Source organism: Bos taurus, chromosome 21, assembly GCF_002263795.3.
Source record: "Bos taurus isolate L1 Dominette 01449 registration number 42190680 breed Hereford chromosome 21, ARS-UCD2.0, whole genome shotgun sequence".
Taxonomy (NCBI): domain Eukaryota; kingdom Metazoa; phylum Chordata; class Mammalia; order Artiodactyla; family Bovidae; genus Bos; species Bos taurus.
This window is the reverse complement of record NC_037348.1, coordinates 5,218,989-5,238,480: the sequence shown is the minus strand read 5'-3', so window position 1 is coordinate 5,238,480 and position 19,492 is coordinate 5,218,989. Positions and strand designations below refer to the sequence as shown.

Below are 19,492 nucleotides of genomic sequence, written 5' to 3'. Positions count from 1 at the left end.
CCCCTTTCCTTGCTGTTTCTCCTCTTATTGAAGCAGGAGATAGATGGTCTTCAGGCTTGACATTTACAACTGGCCCCCTGTTCATACTTTCACCTTACCCAGAAGAATAACCATCATGGGAGAGTGGGGGGTCTGGATACTAAGTTCTTTTATAGAACAGAGAGGGAGAGGAGTTGAGGAAGTAAAGACCTTATCTTGCAAATATCTCCTGAAATGGCCAACCTTAGGGAGGGAAAGTTTTAATCTCTCACAGGCAGAGAAAGCCACAATGAATGAAAATTAACCAAGTTGATAATATGGATCACAACCTTGTGTAACTCAATGAAACTGTGAGCTGGGCCATGTAGGACAGCCATGTAGACAGATGGGTCATGGTAGAGAGTTCTGACAAAACGTGGTCCACTGGAGAAGGGAATGGCAAACCACTTCAGCATTCTTGCTTTGAGAACCCCATGAACAGTATGAAATGACAAAAAGATATGACACTGAAAGATGAACTCCCCAGGTCAGTAGGTGCCCAATATGCTACTGGAGAAGAGTGGAGAAACAGCTCCAGAAGAAATGAAGAGGCTGAGCCAAAGTGGAAACAGTGCCCAGATGTGAAGATGTCTGGTGGTAAAAGTAAAGTCCAATGCTGTAAAGAAAAATATTGCATAGGATCCTGGAATGTTAGGTCCATGAATCAAGGTAAATTGGAAGTGGTCAAACAGGAGATGGCAAAAGTGAACATTGCCATTTTAGGAATCAGTGAGCTAAAATGGACCAAAATAGGTGAATTTAATTGAGATAACCATTATATCTATTGCTGGGAGCAAGAATACCTGATAAGAAATGGGGTAGCCCTCATTGTCAACAAAAGAATCTGAGATGCAGTTATTTGGGTGCAATTTCAAAAACAACAGAATGATCTCATTTCATTTCCAAGGCAAATCAGTCAATATCAAAGTAATCCAAGTCTATGCCTCAGTCATGAATGCTGAAGAAGCTGAAGTTGAATGGTTCTATGAAGACCTATAAGACTTTCTAGAACTAACACGCACACACAGAAAAAAAGATGTCCTTTTCATCATAGAGTACTGGAATGCAAAAGTAGGAAGTTAAGAGATAACTGGCGTAACAGGCAAATTTGGCCTTGGAGTAAAAAATGAAGCAGGGCAAAGGCTAACAGAGTTTTGGCAAAAGAACGCACTGGTCATAGCAAACACCCTCTTCCAACAACACAAGAGACGACTCAACACAGAGCACCACCAGATGGTCATTATCTAAATCAGATTGATTTTATTCTTTACAGCCAAAGATGGAAAAGCTCTATACAGTTAGCAAAACCATGACCGGGAACTAGCTGTGGCACAGATCATGAACTCCTTAATGCAAAATTCAGACTTAGATTGAAGAAAGTAGGGGAAACCACTAGACCATTCAGGTATGACCTAAATCAAATTCCTTACGATTATAAAGTGGAAGTGAGAAATAGATTCAAGGGATTAGATATGATAGACAGAGTGCCTGAAGAACTATGGACAGAGGTGAGTGACATTGTACAGGAGGTGGTGATCTAAACCATCTCCAAGAAAAAGAAATGCCAAAAGGCAAAATGGTTGTCTGAAGAGGCCTCACAAATAGCTGAGAAAAGAGAAGAAGCCAAAGGCAAAGGGGAAAAGGAAAGATATACCCATTGGAATGCAGGGTTGCAAAGAATAGCAAGGAGAGATAAAAAAGCCTTCCTAAGTGAACAATGCAAGGAAACAGAGGAAAATAATAAAATGGGAAAGACCAGAAATCTCTTCAAGAAAATCAGAGATACCAAGGGAACATTTCATGCAAAGACGGGCACAACAAAGGACAAAAACAGTATGGATCTAACAGAAGCAGAAGATACTAAGAAGACATGGCAAGAATACACAGAACTATACAAAAAAGATCTTAGTGATCCAAATAACTACGATGGTGTGATCACTCACCTAGAGCCAGACATTCTGGTATGCAAAGTCAGGTGGGCCTTAGGGACATCAGTATGGACAAAGCCAGTGGAGGTGATGGAATTGCAGTGGAGCTATTTCAAATCCTAAAAGATGACGCTGTGAAAGTGCTGCACTCAATATGCCAGCAAATTTGGAAGACTCAGCAGTGGCCACAGGACTGGAAAAGGTCAGTTTTCATTCCAGTCCCGAAGAAAGGCAATGCCAAAGAATGTTCAAACTACCACACAATTGCACCCATTTCACATGCTAGCAAGGTAATAACTCAAAATACTTCAAACTAAGCTTTAATAGTGTGTGAACTGAGAACTTCCAGATGTTCAAGCTGGATTTAGAAAAGGCAGAGGAACCAGAGATCAAATTGCCAACATCCGTTGGATCATAGAAAAAGCTAGAGAATTACAGAAAAACTTCTACTTCACTGACTATGATAAAACCTTTGACTGTGTAGATCATAACAAACTGTGAAAAACTGAATACCAGACCACCTTACCTGCCTCCTGAGAAACCTGTATGCAGGTCAAGAAGAGACAGAACTGGACATGGAACAATGGACTGGTTCCAAACTGGGAAAAGAGGACATCAAGGCTGTATATTATCACCCTGTTTATTTAATTTATATGAAGAGCACATCATGTGAAATGCCAGGCTGGATGAAGCACAAGCTGGAATCAAGATTTATGGAAGAAATATCAATAACCTCAGATATGCAGATGCCACCACCCTTATGGCAGAAAGTGAAAAGGGATTAAAGAGCCTCTTGATGAAAGTGAAAGAGTTGAGTGAAAAAACCAACTTAAAACTCAACATTCAAAAAAGCTAAGATCATGGCATCCAATCCCATCACTTCATGGCCAATAGATATAGGAACAATGGAAACAGTGACAGACTTTATTTTCTTGGGCTCCAAAATCACTGTGAATGGTAACTGCAGCTATGAAATTAAAAGACGCTTACTCCTTGGAAGAAAAGCTATGACAAATGTAGACAGTGTATTAAAAAGTAGAGACATCACTTTGCTGAAAAAAGTCCACATAGTCAAAGCTATGGTTTTTCCAGTAGTCGTGTATAGATGTGAGTCTTAAACCATAAAGAAGACTGGGTGCTGAAGAACTGATTTTTTCTAATTGTGGGGCTGGATAGACTCTTGAGAGTCCTTTGGACTGCAAGGAGATCAAACCAGTCAATCCTAAAGGAAATTAACCCTGAATATTCATTGGAAGGGCTGATGCCGAAGGTCCAATACTTTGACCACATGATGAAAAGAGCCGACTCATTGGAAAAGACCCTGATGCTGGGAAAGATTGAAGGCAGGAGGAGAAGGGGATGACACTGGTTTAGATGGTTGGATGCTCACTGACTCAATGGACATGAGTTTGAGCAACCCTCAGGAGATTGAGAAGGACAGGGAAACTTGGCATGCTGCAGTCCATGGGTTCACAAAGAGTCATACATGACTGAGCAACTGAACAAAAACAGGCAGGGGGCAGGGATCCCGGAGGCAGGCCATTGGGGATGGGTTGTTGATAACTTACTGTGAATGGTGCAGGTATCCATGGTCTCTGAAGGAGAAAATTTTACTCTGAGACCAAAAGACAAGATCTCAGTCGATCAGAGCTTTGTGTAACAAAGTTTTATTTAAAGTGATAGGACAGAGAAAGCTTCTGACATAGATATCAGAAGCGGGTAAAAGAGTACCCACCTCACTGTTTCACGCAGAGCATTATATACTTTTCAACGGCTGCTGAGGATAGATAAGAAGAAAACCTAGAGGTTGTAAGAGTTCCACTGGGCCCTTTCCCAAGGCTTATATCCTGAGATAGCTTCAGTACAAGATTGCTGCTGCTAAGTCACTTCAGTCGTTTCCGACTCTGTGCGACCCTATAGATGGCAGCCCACCAGGCTCCCCCATCCCTGGGATTCTCCAGGCAAGAACACTGGAGTGGGTTGCCATTTCCTTCTCCAACGCATGAAAGTGAAAAGTGAAAGTGAAGTCACTCAGTCGTGTCTGACTCTTAGCAACCCCATGGACTGCAGCCTACCAGGTTCCTCCATCCATGGGATTTTGCAGGCAAGAGTACTGGAGTGGGGTGCCATTGCCTTCTCCACAAGATTAACCACAAGGAAACCTGAAGGAAGTGTTCCAGGCAACGCTTTTCTGCATAAGATACATTGTTTTAAGAAACAGATTCACAGGCGAGATTTGTTACAATTATAATCATTAACATAGAGTCTAAGAAAAGTATTTCCATGAGTAAGCTTTGTTCTGTGTATTCATTTGCTCCTAAAGAAAGGCCAGGTCTGAAATATTCAACATGGAGGCGGAGGTCGGTAAGCTGGAACTAATGTTCCAGAAAGCCGACTCTGATCTGGACTATATTCAGTACAGGCTGGAATATGAAATCAAGACTAATTATCCTGATTCAGCAGGCAAGAAAAATCCAGTTACACTTTTAAAGGAATTGTCAGCAATAAAGTCTCGATATCAAACTTTGCCTGTTCGCTTTAAACCAATTGCTGTGGAGCGGAAAGAGACTGAGAGCCGCATTTGTGCTACTTTCAGTAAGACTATGACCTTGATACAAGAACTGCAGAAGGAAACAGACCTGGAGCTGTTACTGCTGACTGAAGAAGAGAAAACTGCGGCAGAGCAATTAAGAGCTCACATGTCAAACTTATGAGGAAGAAATGGACTTGCAAAAACGAACTCTAATGGGGAAGAAATCAATCCCAGAAATTTAGGAAGACGTCTTGTTAACATTGATGACTATTGGTCGGGAGATGAAAAGGAGATTTGGCTTGGGTGACTGGTTAGTGATGCCTTCCACAGGAGAGGGGGATACGAGAGAAGGGTAGATATTGTATTAATAAAATTTAGCCAAAGGGGCAGAATGGAAATAAAGAGATTTTAAAAATATATGGACACATGCTTAGTCATTTCAGGCAAGGAAGTCCCAACACTATTTTGTGTCTGGTTTTGTATAACTGGGATAACATAGATGTCCTAACTGACCTATTGCAAAATAATATTATGTACTATCAGTCAGTCAGATGTGAATGAACATGCTTGGGAAATTAAAAGTTAGAATAATATTTGTACTATATTATACATATGTAAATAGGCTTCCTTGGTGGCTCAGATGGTAAAGTGTCTGCCTGCAATGCGGGAGACCCGGGTTTGATCCCTGGGTAGGGAAGATCCTCTGGAGAAGGAAATGGCAACCCACTCCAGTACTATTGCCTGGAAAATTCCATGGACGGAGGAGCCTGGTAGGCTGCAGTCCATGGGGTTGCTAAGAGTCGGACACGACTGAGCGACTTCACTTTCACTTTCATACATATGTAAATAATTTTATTGTTGAAAATTCTGATCGCAGATGTGGTCACATTATTGGTGAGACTGCTAATATGTGACTTAACAGTCTCCCACAATACCTAACTTAGTAGAAAGCTGGCTTTTCTGTGACAGCTTCACTTTTATTTTTGTCCTATTCCTTCTGCCTGCCAATGTTGAGCATGAGCTCTGCTTTCTAATGCTGTTTCAGATTGTCCCTGTCATATTTCAGGGACCTGAAGTATACCTTTGTTCTCCTCTAGTCTGTATTACTGTACTTGTTCAGTTCATTCTGCTGTAAATCTCTATATATGAACCTTCAAGTTGTGAACGTTTGAAGACGTAAACGTGTGTTTTCCCCTCAAATTACATAAGTTAGCTCTGTTTGAGGAGGCACTGTTGGGTTTTGAGGCACAGGCCCTGAATGTTGGATGGTACATGAAGGTTGCAGCAGCCATTCAGAATGTAATCCAGTGCTACCGTGGCATCTATGATAAGAAAAAAAGAGCTACCACTCAGACATTACTGGACTGTTCTTTCAAGAAGGTAGACAGAATTGAATCCAGCAAGGAGTCAGAACCTGTGCCATTGGCTGCAGGTATGGAATCGCAGCTTGCCCTCTGTCTCCTGTTGCTGATGACCCTTCAGTTCTACCATCTCCCAACCCCCATCCCTCTGCAGTCAGTAAGTCTTCTTGTTCACTCAATGCCAGCCCCTGTTGTTCTGTACTACTGTGCTTTTCAAGATACTGTACTTTCAGATTAAAAATGTTTTATTTCTTTGAAAAAAAAAAAGAAAGGCCAATTCCTGGGCAAGATACATTGTTGCACAAGGCTTAAGGAAAGCATGAGCAAGAATGTTCGCCTCCTCCTTAAAGGGCCTTGGACTGCCTGCCTAAGTGTTAATGTCTTCAGGTAGAGGGGCAGGGTTCCCTGAGACAGGTCATTATGTATGATTATAACAAAAGTGGGCTTCCCTGTGGCTCAGATAGTAAAGAATCTGCCTGCAATGCAGGAGACTGGAGAAGGAAATGGCAACCCACTCCAGTATTCTTGCCTAGAGAATCCTGTGGACAGAGGAGCCTGGGGGCTGCTGTCCATAGGGTCGCACAGAGTCGGACACAACTGAAGCGACTTAGCATGCAAGCAGGCATGGGGTTTGATCACTGGGTCAGGAAGATCCCCTGGAGAAGGGAATGGCAACCCACTCCTGTATTTTTGCCTGGAGAATTACATGGACAGAGGAGGCTGGTGGGCTACAGTCCATGGGGTAGCAAAGAGTTGGACACAACTGAGCGACTAACACACTCACATAATAACAAAAGCAATAAAAAGCAAAGGTTATAGTCATATAGATTCATAATGGAGTCAAAATTGGCCCTTCCCTGCAACAACTACAGAGGCAGGGGATGCCAGACCATAATAAATCTTGCTATCCCTCACACATAAAATCCACCTCGACTAAGGGGTGCATCCCCACCCAGGGGATGGCCCTAAGATAAATTAACCAGTAGGAGTCAAAGTAAGATGACTGGCCAAGAAGAAGACAAAGACCCAAAAGACTGTCCTCTTACAAAGAGTTTAAAATTCCCAAACACACGACTCTAGCAACTGCTTGCCCATGCGTCTTTCCACACGTACTCTGCTTTTCTAACACTTTCTTTGCTCTATAGCTTCCGACTCCTTGTCTGAATTTTTTCTTACAAAGAAACAAAGTCCCTAGGCAAAGACTAGGGACTTAGATTCTACACACTGACCCCTGTGTTCTAGAGGTTAGGATTCCTGGTTTCCACCCAGACAACCAGTCAGGGAACTAAGTTTGATTCCCAGTTTTGATTCCCAGTCAGGGAACTAAGTTCTCATTTTCAGCTGCTGCTTACTACAAGCTACTGCTGTGTGAATCCAAAGTTATTATCTGTAAAAGATGATGAACTCTTTGCTTTGAAATGAATTCTCACTTACTCTGGCATCTTGCAGGAACTCAATGTGTTAAAATTGAATGACTTCTTGGGATTACAGATGCAATACTTGGCTTAACATATACTCGTATGTAAATACCAGTGAACCACTCAGGATGACTAGCTCTAGCTGGTTTTGGTTATACTCTGGACACTAGTTACACTGTACTGGGGGGTCACTGTTCATGCAAGCAGCTGGTTATGATTTCTCTTTCAGGGAATTAGTGTTCTGAAAATTGATCTGGCACAACAGCTTCAGTCAATGTTTGGGAGTGCCCACTAAAAATTTATTCATAACCTGAAAGTTGAGAATTATGTTTTATTCAGTGGAAATTTTTAGAACGTCAAGCCCATGAGGCAGCATCTCAAGTGTCCCTGAGAGAACTGCTCTGAGGAGATGAAGAAGAAGCTAGGATGCATAGGATATAGGAGTTGGTGACAAAGGGCAGGACAACAAACGATTCTGGTTAATTATACAAAACCAGATATCCCAAGTTAAGGAATTTAGTGCCTTTCTATATATGGGAAGGTGCAAGAGTCTGGGCTCACTGAAAGCCTTCCTCTGATAGGCATCTCATCTGTGTGGGGCCAATATTGCGTGTTTTCACATCCTGAGGAAACTCAGGGCTGACCTTAGGGAGTGGCTGCAGTCTGACGGCTGCTAGAAGGCAGGTATTCTTTGCTTCCTTCCTGAGTTCCCAGATGATTGACCAGCTCACTAGCACACCTTTGGTGGTGGCTGCTTGGCTGCAACCACTGATGATTGTGACACTGTTTACTGATATGGCAGGCAGTATTACATTTATCAGGAGCAGTTTATTTTTATATATTAACTTAATGGTTAAGATTACTGGTGGCTCAGGTTAGCTAAGCAGACAGTCTTGGGCTTCCCTGGTTGCTCAGTGGTGAGGAATCCACCCGCCAATGTAGGAGACAAGGGTTTGATCCCTCATCCAGGAGGATCCCACATGCTTCAGAGCAGCTAAACCCATGCACCACAACAATTGAGCCTGTGCTCTGGAATCTGGGAGCTGCCACTGCAGAAGCCTGCTAGCCTGATAGCCTGTGCTCTAACTAGAGAGCAGACCCGGCTTGCCACAACTAGAGAAAAGCCCATGCAGCAAGGAAAGATCCAACACAGCCAAAAATTAATAAATTAAATTAAAGGAAAACAGTCTTTATCAGACAGTTCCCTGCCTTAGTAAGAGGTGTCAGATAAAGATGTGGAAGCTTCAAGAATGTTTCAGTGAATACCATTTCTGAGTTCATGGTGTAGTTCAGGAATTAAGATACTTGGAGTAGGTATGGAGAAAGATCCCACATTGCAAAGATTTGCTGTTGCTGGCCTTCATAGTAAGTCAATGAGTCATCAATGAATTAAGACAACTTGCATATCATAAAAGTGTCAAAATGCTGCATCTGGTTAAACAGAAGAAAAGAGACTGCTTTATTAGTCTTGTTTACCCACCTTGCCCTGTAATGTTTACAATCATGAAGATGGAATAAATTTGTAACATTTAGTTTCTATTATATAAACAAAAGTAGTGAACAATGCTTGTCACTCAAGACTTTGTGATATAGAATAGAAATGAGCACAAGAGTCAGGAAAATAATGTACAATTAAACATTTACAAGAACAAAGCGTCTCATATACTATTGTGAACTGCAGTGTATTTGTATGTATACATACATATGTGTACATGTATAGTGATAAAGACTACATTCAACAGAAATTTAAGAAACTGATTTCAGAGCATGGGTGATTTGTTTTCAGTTCCTAATATGTTGCTATTCTTATGGTCTCACTGATAGAAGTTCCTCATTCTTCTTGGCTAGGCGTATATGTTACCTTTGTCCTGTTAATCAGTGTATCATCTCACCTAGCTTGTCCAGAACCATAAAGTTATTTCAGCAAACATTGCGCTCAATATAACTGCTCAGGTGTTATTAACAAAAACAGAACAAAGGTAGTATCCAGGATTCCCATCCGGTCACTGACAATGGTAAAGTAAATGATTGGCCCTAATCCATCACTCCTTGCAACAATACCCTTGCCATAGTCTCAAGGTGGGAGGAATGTATTTCCCCATACTTTGACTTTGAACTTGGTCAGACTGCTTGTTTTGGTTAATGCCAAGTAGGCAAAAGTAATAACGCGTCAGTTTTGAGTGTAGGTCTTAAGAAGCCTCTGCTGCTGCTGCTAAGTTGCTTGACTTAGCATGTCATGTCCGACTCTGTGCGACCCCAGAGAGACGGCAGCCCACCAGGCTCCCCGGTCCCTGGGATTCTCCAGGCACGAGTACTGGGGTGGGTTACCATTTCCTTCTCCAATGCATGAAAGTGAAAAGTGAAAGGGAAGTCGCTCAGTTGTGTCCGACTCTAGTGACCCCATGGACTGTAGCCTACCAGACTCCTCTGTCCATGGGATTTTCCAGGAAAAAGTACTGGAGTGGAGTGCCATTGCCTTCTCCTGAGTAAACTCTAGGAGTTGATGATGGACAGGGAAGCCTGGCATGCTTTAGTCCATGGGGTCACAAAGAGCCCGACACGACTGAGTGACTAAACTGAGCACTGACTGATATATATATATACATATATATATGTGTGTGTGTGTGTGTATACACACACACACACACATTGTTCTTTTCCATATGATTTATTACAAGATATAGAATATAGTTTCCTGTGTAGGACCTTGTTGTTTATCCATTCTCTGTATAATAGTTTGCACCTGCTAATTCCAAACTCCCAATACAACCCCTCTTCAACCCCTACCCCCTTGCTGACCACAAGGGGGTCTCTATATCTGTCAGTCTGCTTGTGTTTCATAGATAAGTTCATTTGTATCATATTTTAGATTGCACATCTAAGTGACGTCATATGGCATTTGTATTTCTCTTCATGACTTACTTCAATTAGTATGATAATGTCTAGATCCATCCATTTTGCTGAAAATAGCATTTTTTCATTCTCCTTTATGGCTGAGTAGTAGTCCATTGTGTATACATACCACATATCCATTCATCTGTTGATAGACATTTAGGTTGTTTCCATGTCTTGGCTATTGTAAATAGTGCTACTATGAAGATTATTGTGGCAGTAGCTGATAAATTGTGAAATCTCAGCTTTTCACAAAAGTGTATGCAGCAAAACAGGACTAAAGGAGTTGGTAGCTAAGGAGATTGCAGAGATGGCAATCAAACAATAGTGTTTCTCAGACTTGAATAATACAAAGATCTCTGTTTAAATGACATTCTTGTAGACCCCCAAGTGTGGCCTTTAAAATATGTTAAATATGCACATAGGTAAAACTAGGTATGAGTGCAATTGTCTGGTGTGGTTAGCACATGCTTTAGTTATATCCTTCTTGGGAAGTGGGGTGAGAATTGACCTTTTCCAGTCCTATGACCACTGCTGGGTCTTCAAGATTTGCTGACATATCAAAAACAATACCCTGATGGCATCATCCTTTAGAATGTTGAATAGCTCTATTGGGATTCCATTGCATCCACAAGCTTTATTAACAGCAATGTGACTGACTTTAGTAATCCAGTTCATTAAGATATTTTTTGTATAGTTCTTCAGTGTATTCTTTCTACCTCTTTTTGATCTCTTCAGCATCTACTAGGTCTCTACCATTTCTGTTCTTTATTGTGTCCATCTTTGGATGAAATGCTCCCTTGATATTTCCAATTTTCCTGAAGAGAAGTTATTTCCTGAAGAAGAAGAAGAAAAAGAAGCCATAACAAACCTAGACAGTGTTTGGAAAGGCAGAGACATTACTCTGCTGACAAAGGTCCATACAGTCAAGGCTATGGTCTTCCCAGTGAGTCACATACAGTTGTGAGAGCTAGACTGTAAAGAAGGCAGAATGCTAAAGAATTGATGTGTTTGAACTGTGGTGCTGAAGAAGATTCCTGAAAGTTCCTTGGACAGCAAGGAGATCAAACCAGTCAATCTTAAGGGAAATTAACCCTGAATACTCATCTGACGGACTGATGCTGAAGACGAAACTCCAGTATTTTGGTCATCTGCTGCAAACAGCCAACTCAACAGAAAATTCCCTGATGCTGGGAAAGATTTAAGGCAGAAGGAGAAGATGGAGGTTGTCAGAGGATGAGATGGTTGGATGGCATCACCCATGTAAAGGACTTGAACTTGGGCAAACTTCAGGAGATAGTGAGGGACAGGGAGGCCTGGAATGCTGCTTTCTACGGGGTCGCAAAGGGTCGGACGTGACCAGGTGACTGAACAACAACAAAAATAGATATATATCTCTTAAATTCATATTCTTACACCCTCAGAACAAGGGCATTTACTGATTACATACAAATACATACATATTCAAATCAACATTTTAATATAGTTCACAGAAGCTAAGTTCTTTCGAGTGTTGCATGACTGTGTCACTGGTATAAAAGTTTCTGCTATAACTTGATACAAGTTATCCTGAGTGAACCCCATGTTATGAAAAATTGCACACTGAAAATATTGGACTTCTGGGAAAAAAATGGCTTCAAGTAGCGCTAATTTTTCTGGTCCCAAGATACACAAATGGAGGTTGAGCTCTGAGCATAGAAGCCCTCACTTTCCTCTCATCAAATTTTTGCTAAATTTTCACTTGGGACAAGAGTATAAATAATGTTACAAGTTTCTTTTTTTTACCCTTTTTTTCTCACTAGCCCTTAAATTTTTAAGCCTGTGTCATTAAATTGTTTGATGCCAAAGCAATCCTATTCAGCCCACATTAACTCAGGAAATGACATTGAAGTCTCATGTTATTGTTAAGTGCTGCACAACAGCCAAACCCAGAACCCAAAGGAAGGTACTCTTTTGAGGTAAGGAACGTGATCAAAAAAAAGTTAACTGCAACCAACTTGTTATTTATGAGGCTATTGATCAGAGTTCCGGAGTTCCACTCAGTGAGGTGGCTCACAAAGGATGGGAGCAGGAAGCCTCTTGAAAATTGCAGAGAGAGTGTCTCTGGGTCCTAAATGTAGGGAAAAAAAAATGCCAGAATAATTTTCAATGTCCTATCAGAAGCAGAAACAACAAGTGAACTTGCATTACCAGGAAGGCTGTATGGAGGTAGAAAAGTCTTTACTAGCACATGTCATGAAAAATGTGGGAGCTAAATTCTAATCCAGCTCGGGAAGAATTAGATCCTAAGACGTCCCCACCCATAGTCCTTCAGTTCTGACTTATGTTCATGTAGCAAAATCCTAATCTCAAAGGGAAACTTGGTGAGGGGATAGATAGAACCTGAATTGCAGACACCAAAGACGTTATCTTTTTCTGAAATTAACTGTAAAATTTATAATCCCATCTATTATATATTTGTTTTACTTCCTGGGTGCCTAAATATCCCAAGAATTCATTTTATAAAGCATCAAGGGCTAATAAGAACTAGGCGGAAGGCAAGGGTGTTTAGATTAAGAATACACATACTGGGGAGACTTTAAAGATGGTGGAGTAAGACATGGAGATTACCTTCCTCCCCACACATACATCAAAAACACACCTGCATGTGGAACAACTCCTACAGAACACCTTCTGAACACTGGCAGAAGAGCTCAGATGTCCAAAAAGGCAAGCTAATCTCCACAGAACTAAGCAGGGCAAAAGATAAAAGAAAAAAAAGGAGACAAAGGAATTGGGACAAGAAACTGCACCTTGGGGAGGGAGCTATGAAGGAGGAAAAGTTTCCACACACTTGGAAACCTCCTCATAGGCAGGGATGGGGGAAGTTTTGGAACCTCAGAGGGGAATACAGCAGCAGATAGTAAGACAAAACAGAATTCACCACAGAGATGTTTGCTGACCAGCACTTCCCAGCTGGAAACACTTGTTTGCATGCCTGCCACAGCGACAGGAAGAAGACTGGGTGCCAAGTCTCAGGTTTCCCAGGGAGATGACTGGGGTTGACTGCTGTGAAGATACTCTAATATGCCTAATCCTGTACATCTGAGGAGTTCAGGGGAAAGTCTCGGCCTGCCAGGGAAGCAAGAGATCATCGTCTTCTTGTCTGGGCAGGTATCAGATGCCAAAGGGTGGTCTACAAGCAGAGGTGGGGCCAAACCCAAAGCAGAGTGCCAGGGGCTGTGTGGCCAAAGAAGAGGAAGGGAATTCATTCCCACAATGGCAGGTGCAGTGGATTAAATCCCCGCAACTAACTTGAAACTGGACTTTGGGGCAATTGCGGACTTTGGAAGCAAGGACAAGCTGGAGTAAGGTCAGATCTGAGTAGGAGTAGACCCTACAGTGCCCACAGCAGGCCCAGAGATCTTTCTAGAAATATGGGAGGGGTTTCTGGGTAGGCAGATCGACTTGGGCTCACTGTGTGGTGAGAACAACTGACACCATAGGATAATATTCCTCTTAAAGTAAAAAGTGTTAGTTGCTCAGTCATGTCTGACTCTTTGTGACCCTGGACCCCACCGGGTTCGTCTGTCCATGGAATTTTCCAGGCAAGAATACTGGAATGGGTAGCCATTCCATTCTCCAGGGGATCTTCCCAACCCAGGGATGGAACCTGGGTCACCTGCATCTCTTGCATTGCAGAGGGATTCTTTACCATCTGGGTTACTAGGGAAGTCCATATTCTTCTTAATACCACTATATATATATAAAATAGAACAAAATGAAAAAGCATATTTTTCTTTAATATAAAAATGTTTTCTTTCATTTTGTTCTATTGTTCCTTTTTATTAATCCTTAATTTTTATTTTTATTTACTTTTTCCTTTCTTAATTCTTTTAATTTTAAATACTTTCACTTCCCCCTATTTGTACAACATCCTTTCATTGTATTCTATTTTCCTCATGTCTTTGGTTTTGTATTTTTTTCTACTCTAGATTTTAGAATCTGTTTTCATTTATGGGTTTGTTTCCTGGCTTGATTGCTCTCTTCTTTTTTGGTTCTTCTCATTATCCTTTCTTTTTTTTCTTTTTGTGACTGTGAGTTTGTGAGTTTCTTTTTAGGTTCCCATCAGATTAAAATCGCTTTTACCATTAGTCTTAAGTTTTGGAAAATGCTATGGACAGAGGACAGAGAAGGCAATGGCACCCCACTCCAGTACTCTTGCCTGGAAAATCCCATGGACCGAGGAGCCTGGTAGGCTGCAGTCCATGGGGTCGCTAAGAGTCGGACACGACTGAGCGACTTTACTTTCATTTTCACTTTCACTTTCATGCATTGGAGAAGGAAATGGCAACCCACTCCAGTATTCTTGCCTGGAGAATCCCCATGGACAGAGGAGACTGGCAAGCTACAGTCCATAGGGTCACAGAGACTCAGACATGACTGAAACGACTTAGCACACACACACAGAGGAAATAAAAAATGGACAATTAATAATGAACAATATAATTGAAATAAAAAATACAATGGTGGTGGTTTAGTTGCTAAGTTGTGTCCAACTCTTGCGACCCCATGGGCTGTAGTGTGCCAGGCTTTTCCGCCCATGGGATTTTCCAGGCAAGAATACTGGAGTGGGTTGCCATTTCCTCCTCCAGGGGATCTTCTTGACCCAGGGATTGAACCCTGGTCTCCTGAACTGCAGACAGATTCTTTACCAACTGAGCTACTAGAGAAAAAATACAATAGAGGTAATCAATAACAGAATAACTGAGGTGGAAGAATGGATAAATGAGCTGAAAGGTAGAATGGTGTAAATTACTGAAGCAGAGCAGAATAAAGAAAAAAGAATGAAAAGAAATGAGGACAGTCTCAGAGAACTCTGGGACAACAATAAGCACACCAACATTCATATTATTGGGCTCTCAGAAAAAAAAAAAAAAAAGAGAGAAAAAGAAAGGGTATGAGAAAACACTTGAGGAGATTGTATTCAAAAAATTCCCTAACATGAGGAAGGAAATAGCCACCCAATCCAGGAAGCCCAGAGAGTCCATGTAGGATAAATCCAAAAACAGACACACAAAGACATATATTAATCAAACTAATGAAAATTAAACACAAAGAATAAACATTAAAAGCAAGAGAAAAAGAATAAGTATCATCCTCATAAGGGAATCATCATAAGGTTAACAACTGATCTTTCAGCAGAAACTCTGAAGACTAGAAGGGAGTGTCAGGATATATGTAAAGGGATAAAACAAGGAAAAAAAAACCAAAAAAAAACCTATAACCAAGCTTACTCTACCCAGTGAGGATCTCATTCAGACTGATGGAGAAATCAAAAACTTTACAGATAATCAAGAGTTAAGAGAATTCAGCACCACAAAACCAGCTCTACAACAAATGCTAAAGGAACTTCTCTAGATAAGAAGCACAAGAGAAAGAAAAGGCCTACCAAAACAAACCCAAATCAATAAAGTAAATGGTAATAGGATCATATATACCAAAATTACCTTTAAACATAAATAGTTTAAATGCTCTATGCAGAAGAAAAAGTATGCCTGAGTAGGTACAAAAAGATCCCTGTATATGCTGTCTATAAGACACTCACTTCAGACCTAGGAGCACATACAAACTGAAAATAATACACTTTTCCCCCAAGTACACATGGAACATTCTCCAGGATAGATCACATTGTGGGTCACAAATCAAGTCTTGGTAAATTTAAGAAAACTGAAATTGTATCAAACTTTTTGTCTCACTACAAAGCTATAACATTAGATATCAATTACAGGAAAAAAATCTGTAAAAGACAGAAACACATGTAGGCTAAACAATACACATCTAAATAGCAAAGAGGACACTGAATAAATCAAAGAAGAAATTTAAAAAAATCTAGAAACAAATGACAGTGAAAATATGACAACTCAAAACCTATGGGATGCAGTTAGAAGTAGTGTTAAGAGGAAAGTTTATAACAGTACAAGCTTACTTCAAGTAATGAGAAAAACATCAAATTAAAAATCAACCAACATTAAACCAATCAATATTACAAATCTAACTAACATTACACTTAAAGCAACTAGAAAAACAACAAGAAAACCTAAACATTAGTAGAAGGAAAGAAATCATATAGATCAGGACAGAAATAAATGAAAAAGAAATGAGAGAAACAATAGCAAAGATCAATAAAACTAAAAATTGGTTCTTTGAGAAAATAAAATTGACATACCATTAACCTGGAGAAGGCAATGGCACCCCACTCGGGTACTCTTGCTTGGAAAATCCCATGGATGGAGGAGCTACTGGTAGGCTGCAGTCCATGGGGTCGCTAGGAGTTGGACGTGACTGAGCAACTTCACTTTCACTTTTCACTTTCATGCACTGGAGAAGGAAATGGCAATCCACTCCAGTGTTGTTGCCTGGAGAATCCCAGGGACGGGGGAGCCTAGTGGGCTGCTGTTTATGGGGTTGCACACAGAGTCGGACATGACTGAAGTGACTTAGCGGTAGCAGCAGTACCATTACCCAGACTCATCAAAAGAAAGGAGAAGGGACAAATCAACAAAATTAGAAACAAAAAAGAAGGACAATGCAGAAATGCAAATTATCATAAGAGACTATTATGAGCAATTATATGACAATAAAATAGACAACCTGGGGAAAAAATGGATAAATTCTCTGTAAAGTACAACTTTATAAGACTGAAAGAAGAAGAAGTAGAAAATATGAATAAACTGTCAGTTGGACTATAAAGAAAGCTCAGGGCCGAAGAATTGATGTTTTTGAATTGTGGTGTTGAAGAAGACCCTTCAGAGTCCCTTGGACTGCAAGGAGATCCAGCCAGTCCATCTTAAAGGAGATCTGTCCTGGGTGTTCATTGGAAGAACTAATGTTGAAGCTGAAACTCCAATACTTTGGCTACTTTATGCAAAAAGCTGCTCATTTGAAAAGACCCTGATTCTGGAAAAGATTGAGGGCAGGAGGAGAAGAGGATGACAGAGGATGAGATGGTTGGATGGCATCAGCGACTCAATGGACATGACTTTGGGTAAACTCTGGGAGTTGGACAGGGAGATGGACAGGGAGGCCTGGCATGCTGCAGTTCATGGGGTTGCAAAGAGTAAGACATGACTGAGCGACTGAACTAAACTGAACTGAATCACAAATGCTGAAACTGACACTGTGATCAAAAATCTTCCAACAAACATAAGCCCAGGACCAGATGTCTTCACGGGAGATTATCAAAAGTTCAAGAAGAATTAGCACTATCCTGCTCAAACTATTCTTAAAATTTAGAGAGGGAGGAAAACACTCAAACTCTTTCTCTGATGCCTCCATCACCCTGATACCAAAACTAGACAAAGATATCACAAAAAGAAAATTTTGAGTTAATGTCACTGATGAGTATAGAGGCAAAATTCCTCAACAAAGTTCTAGAAAACAGAATCCAACAACACATTAAAAGAATTATATACATCATCAAGTGGGGTTTATCCCACTGATTTAAGGATTCTTCAATATATGCAAATCAATTTGATATATCATGTTAGCAAATTGAAAGAGAAAAACATGATCATCTCAATAGATGCAGATAAAACTTTTGACAAAATTCAAACCTCATTCATGATAAAAATTTTCCAGAAGATCGGCATAGACAGAAACTACCTCAACATAATAAAGGCCATATATGACAAACTAACAGCAAACATTATTCTCAATGTTGAAAAGCTGAAAGTATTTCCTGTAAGATCAGGAACAAGACAATAGTGCCCACTCTCATAACTATTATTCAACACAGTTCTGGAAATTCTAACTATGGGATTCAGAGAAGAAAAGGAAATAAAAGGAATTCAGATTGGAGAATAAATAAAATATTCATTGTTTGCAGATAACATAATACTATAGCTTCGGTTCAGTTCAGTTGCTCAGTCATGTACGACTTTTGCGACCCCATGGAGTGCAGCATGCCAAGCTTCCCTGTTCACCACCAGCTACTGGAGCTTGCTCAAGCTCATGTCCATCGAGTCAGTGATGCCATCCAACCATCTCATCCTCTGTCATCCCCTTCTCCTCCTGTCTTCAATCTTTCCCAGCTTCAGGGTCTTTTTCAATGAATCAGTTCTTTGCATCAGGTGGCCAAAGTATTGGGGCTTCAGCTTCAGCATCAGTCCTTCCAATGAACACTCAGGACTGATCTCCTTTAGGATTGCCTGGTTTGATCTCCTTGCAGTCCAAGGGACTCTCAAGAGTCTTCTGCAACACCACAGTTCAAAAGGATCAGTTCTTCAATGCTCAGTCTTATTTATGGTCCAACTCTCACATCCATACATGGCTACTGGAAAAACCATAGCCTTGACTAGACAGACCTTTGTCAACAAAGTAATGTCTCTACTTGTTAATATGCTGTCTAGGTTGGTCATAGCTTTTCTTCCAAGGAGTAAGCATCTTTTAATTTCATGGCTGCAGTCACCATCTGCAGTGATTTTGGAGCCCCCAAAGTAAAACCTCTCACTGTTCCATTGTTTCCCCATCTATTTGCCATGAAGTGATGGGACTGGATGCCATGATGTTAGTTTTCTGAATGTTGAGTATTAAGCCAGCTTTTTCACTCTCCTCTTTCACTTTCTTCGAGAAACTCTTTAGTTCCTCTTCCCTTTCTGCCATAAAGGTGGTGTCATCTGCATATATGAGGTTATTGGTATTTCTCCCAGAAATCTTGCTTCCTGGCATTTGGCAGGATGTACTCTGCATATAAGTTAAATAGGCAAGGTGACAATATACAGCTTTTTGAATTACGCCTTTCTCAATTTGGAATCAGTCAATTGTTCCAAGTCCAGTTCTAACTTTGCTTCTTTACCTGCATACAGATTCCCCAGGAGGAAGTTAGGTAAGGCAGTCTGGTATTCCCATCTCTTTAAGAATTTTCCCCAGTTTGCTGTGATCCACACAGGTGAAGGATTTGGCATAGTTAATAAAGCAGAAGTAGATGTTCCTCTGGACCTCTCTTCCTTTTTCTGTGATTCATCGGATGTTGGAAATTTAATCTCTAGTTCCTCTTCCTTTTCTAAATCCAGCTTGAAGATCTGGAAGTTCTTGGTTCACATACTGTTGAAGCCTCGCTTGGAGAATTTTGAGCATTACTTTGCTAGCATGTGAGATGAGTGCAATTGTGAGGTAGTTTGAGCATTCCTTGCCATTGCATTTCTTTGGGATTGGAATGAAAACTGACCTTTTCCAGTCTTGTGGCCATTGTTGAGTTTTCAAAATTTGCTGGCATATTGAGTGCAACACTTTCACAGCATCATCTTCTAGGATTTGAAATAGCTCCACTGGAATTCCATCACCTCCACTAGCTTTGTTTGT

At 40.8% G+C, this 19,492-nt stretch overlaps 1 protein-coding gene across 1 annotated transcript; it reads left to right on the top strand.

The window, feature by feature from the left end:
* The first annotated feature begins 4,279 nt into the window (after nt 1-4,279).
* LOC132343308 (spindle and kinetochore-associated protein 2-like) lies at nt 4,280-5,667 on the top strand. The gene has a single exon (XM_059879215.1). The coding sequence runs from the start codon at nt 4,295-4,297 to the stop codon at nt 4,658-4,660; it is 366 nt and encodes a 121-aa protein (XP_059735198.1). The 5' UTR covers nt 4,280-4,294; the 3' UTR covers nt 4,661-5,667.
* Nucleotides 5,668-19,492: the final 13,825 nt, after the last annotated feature.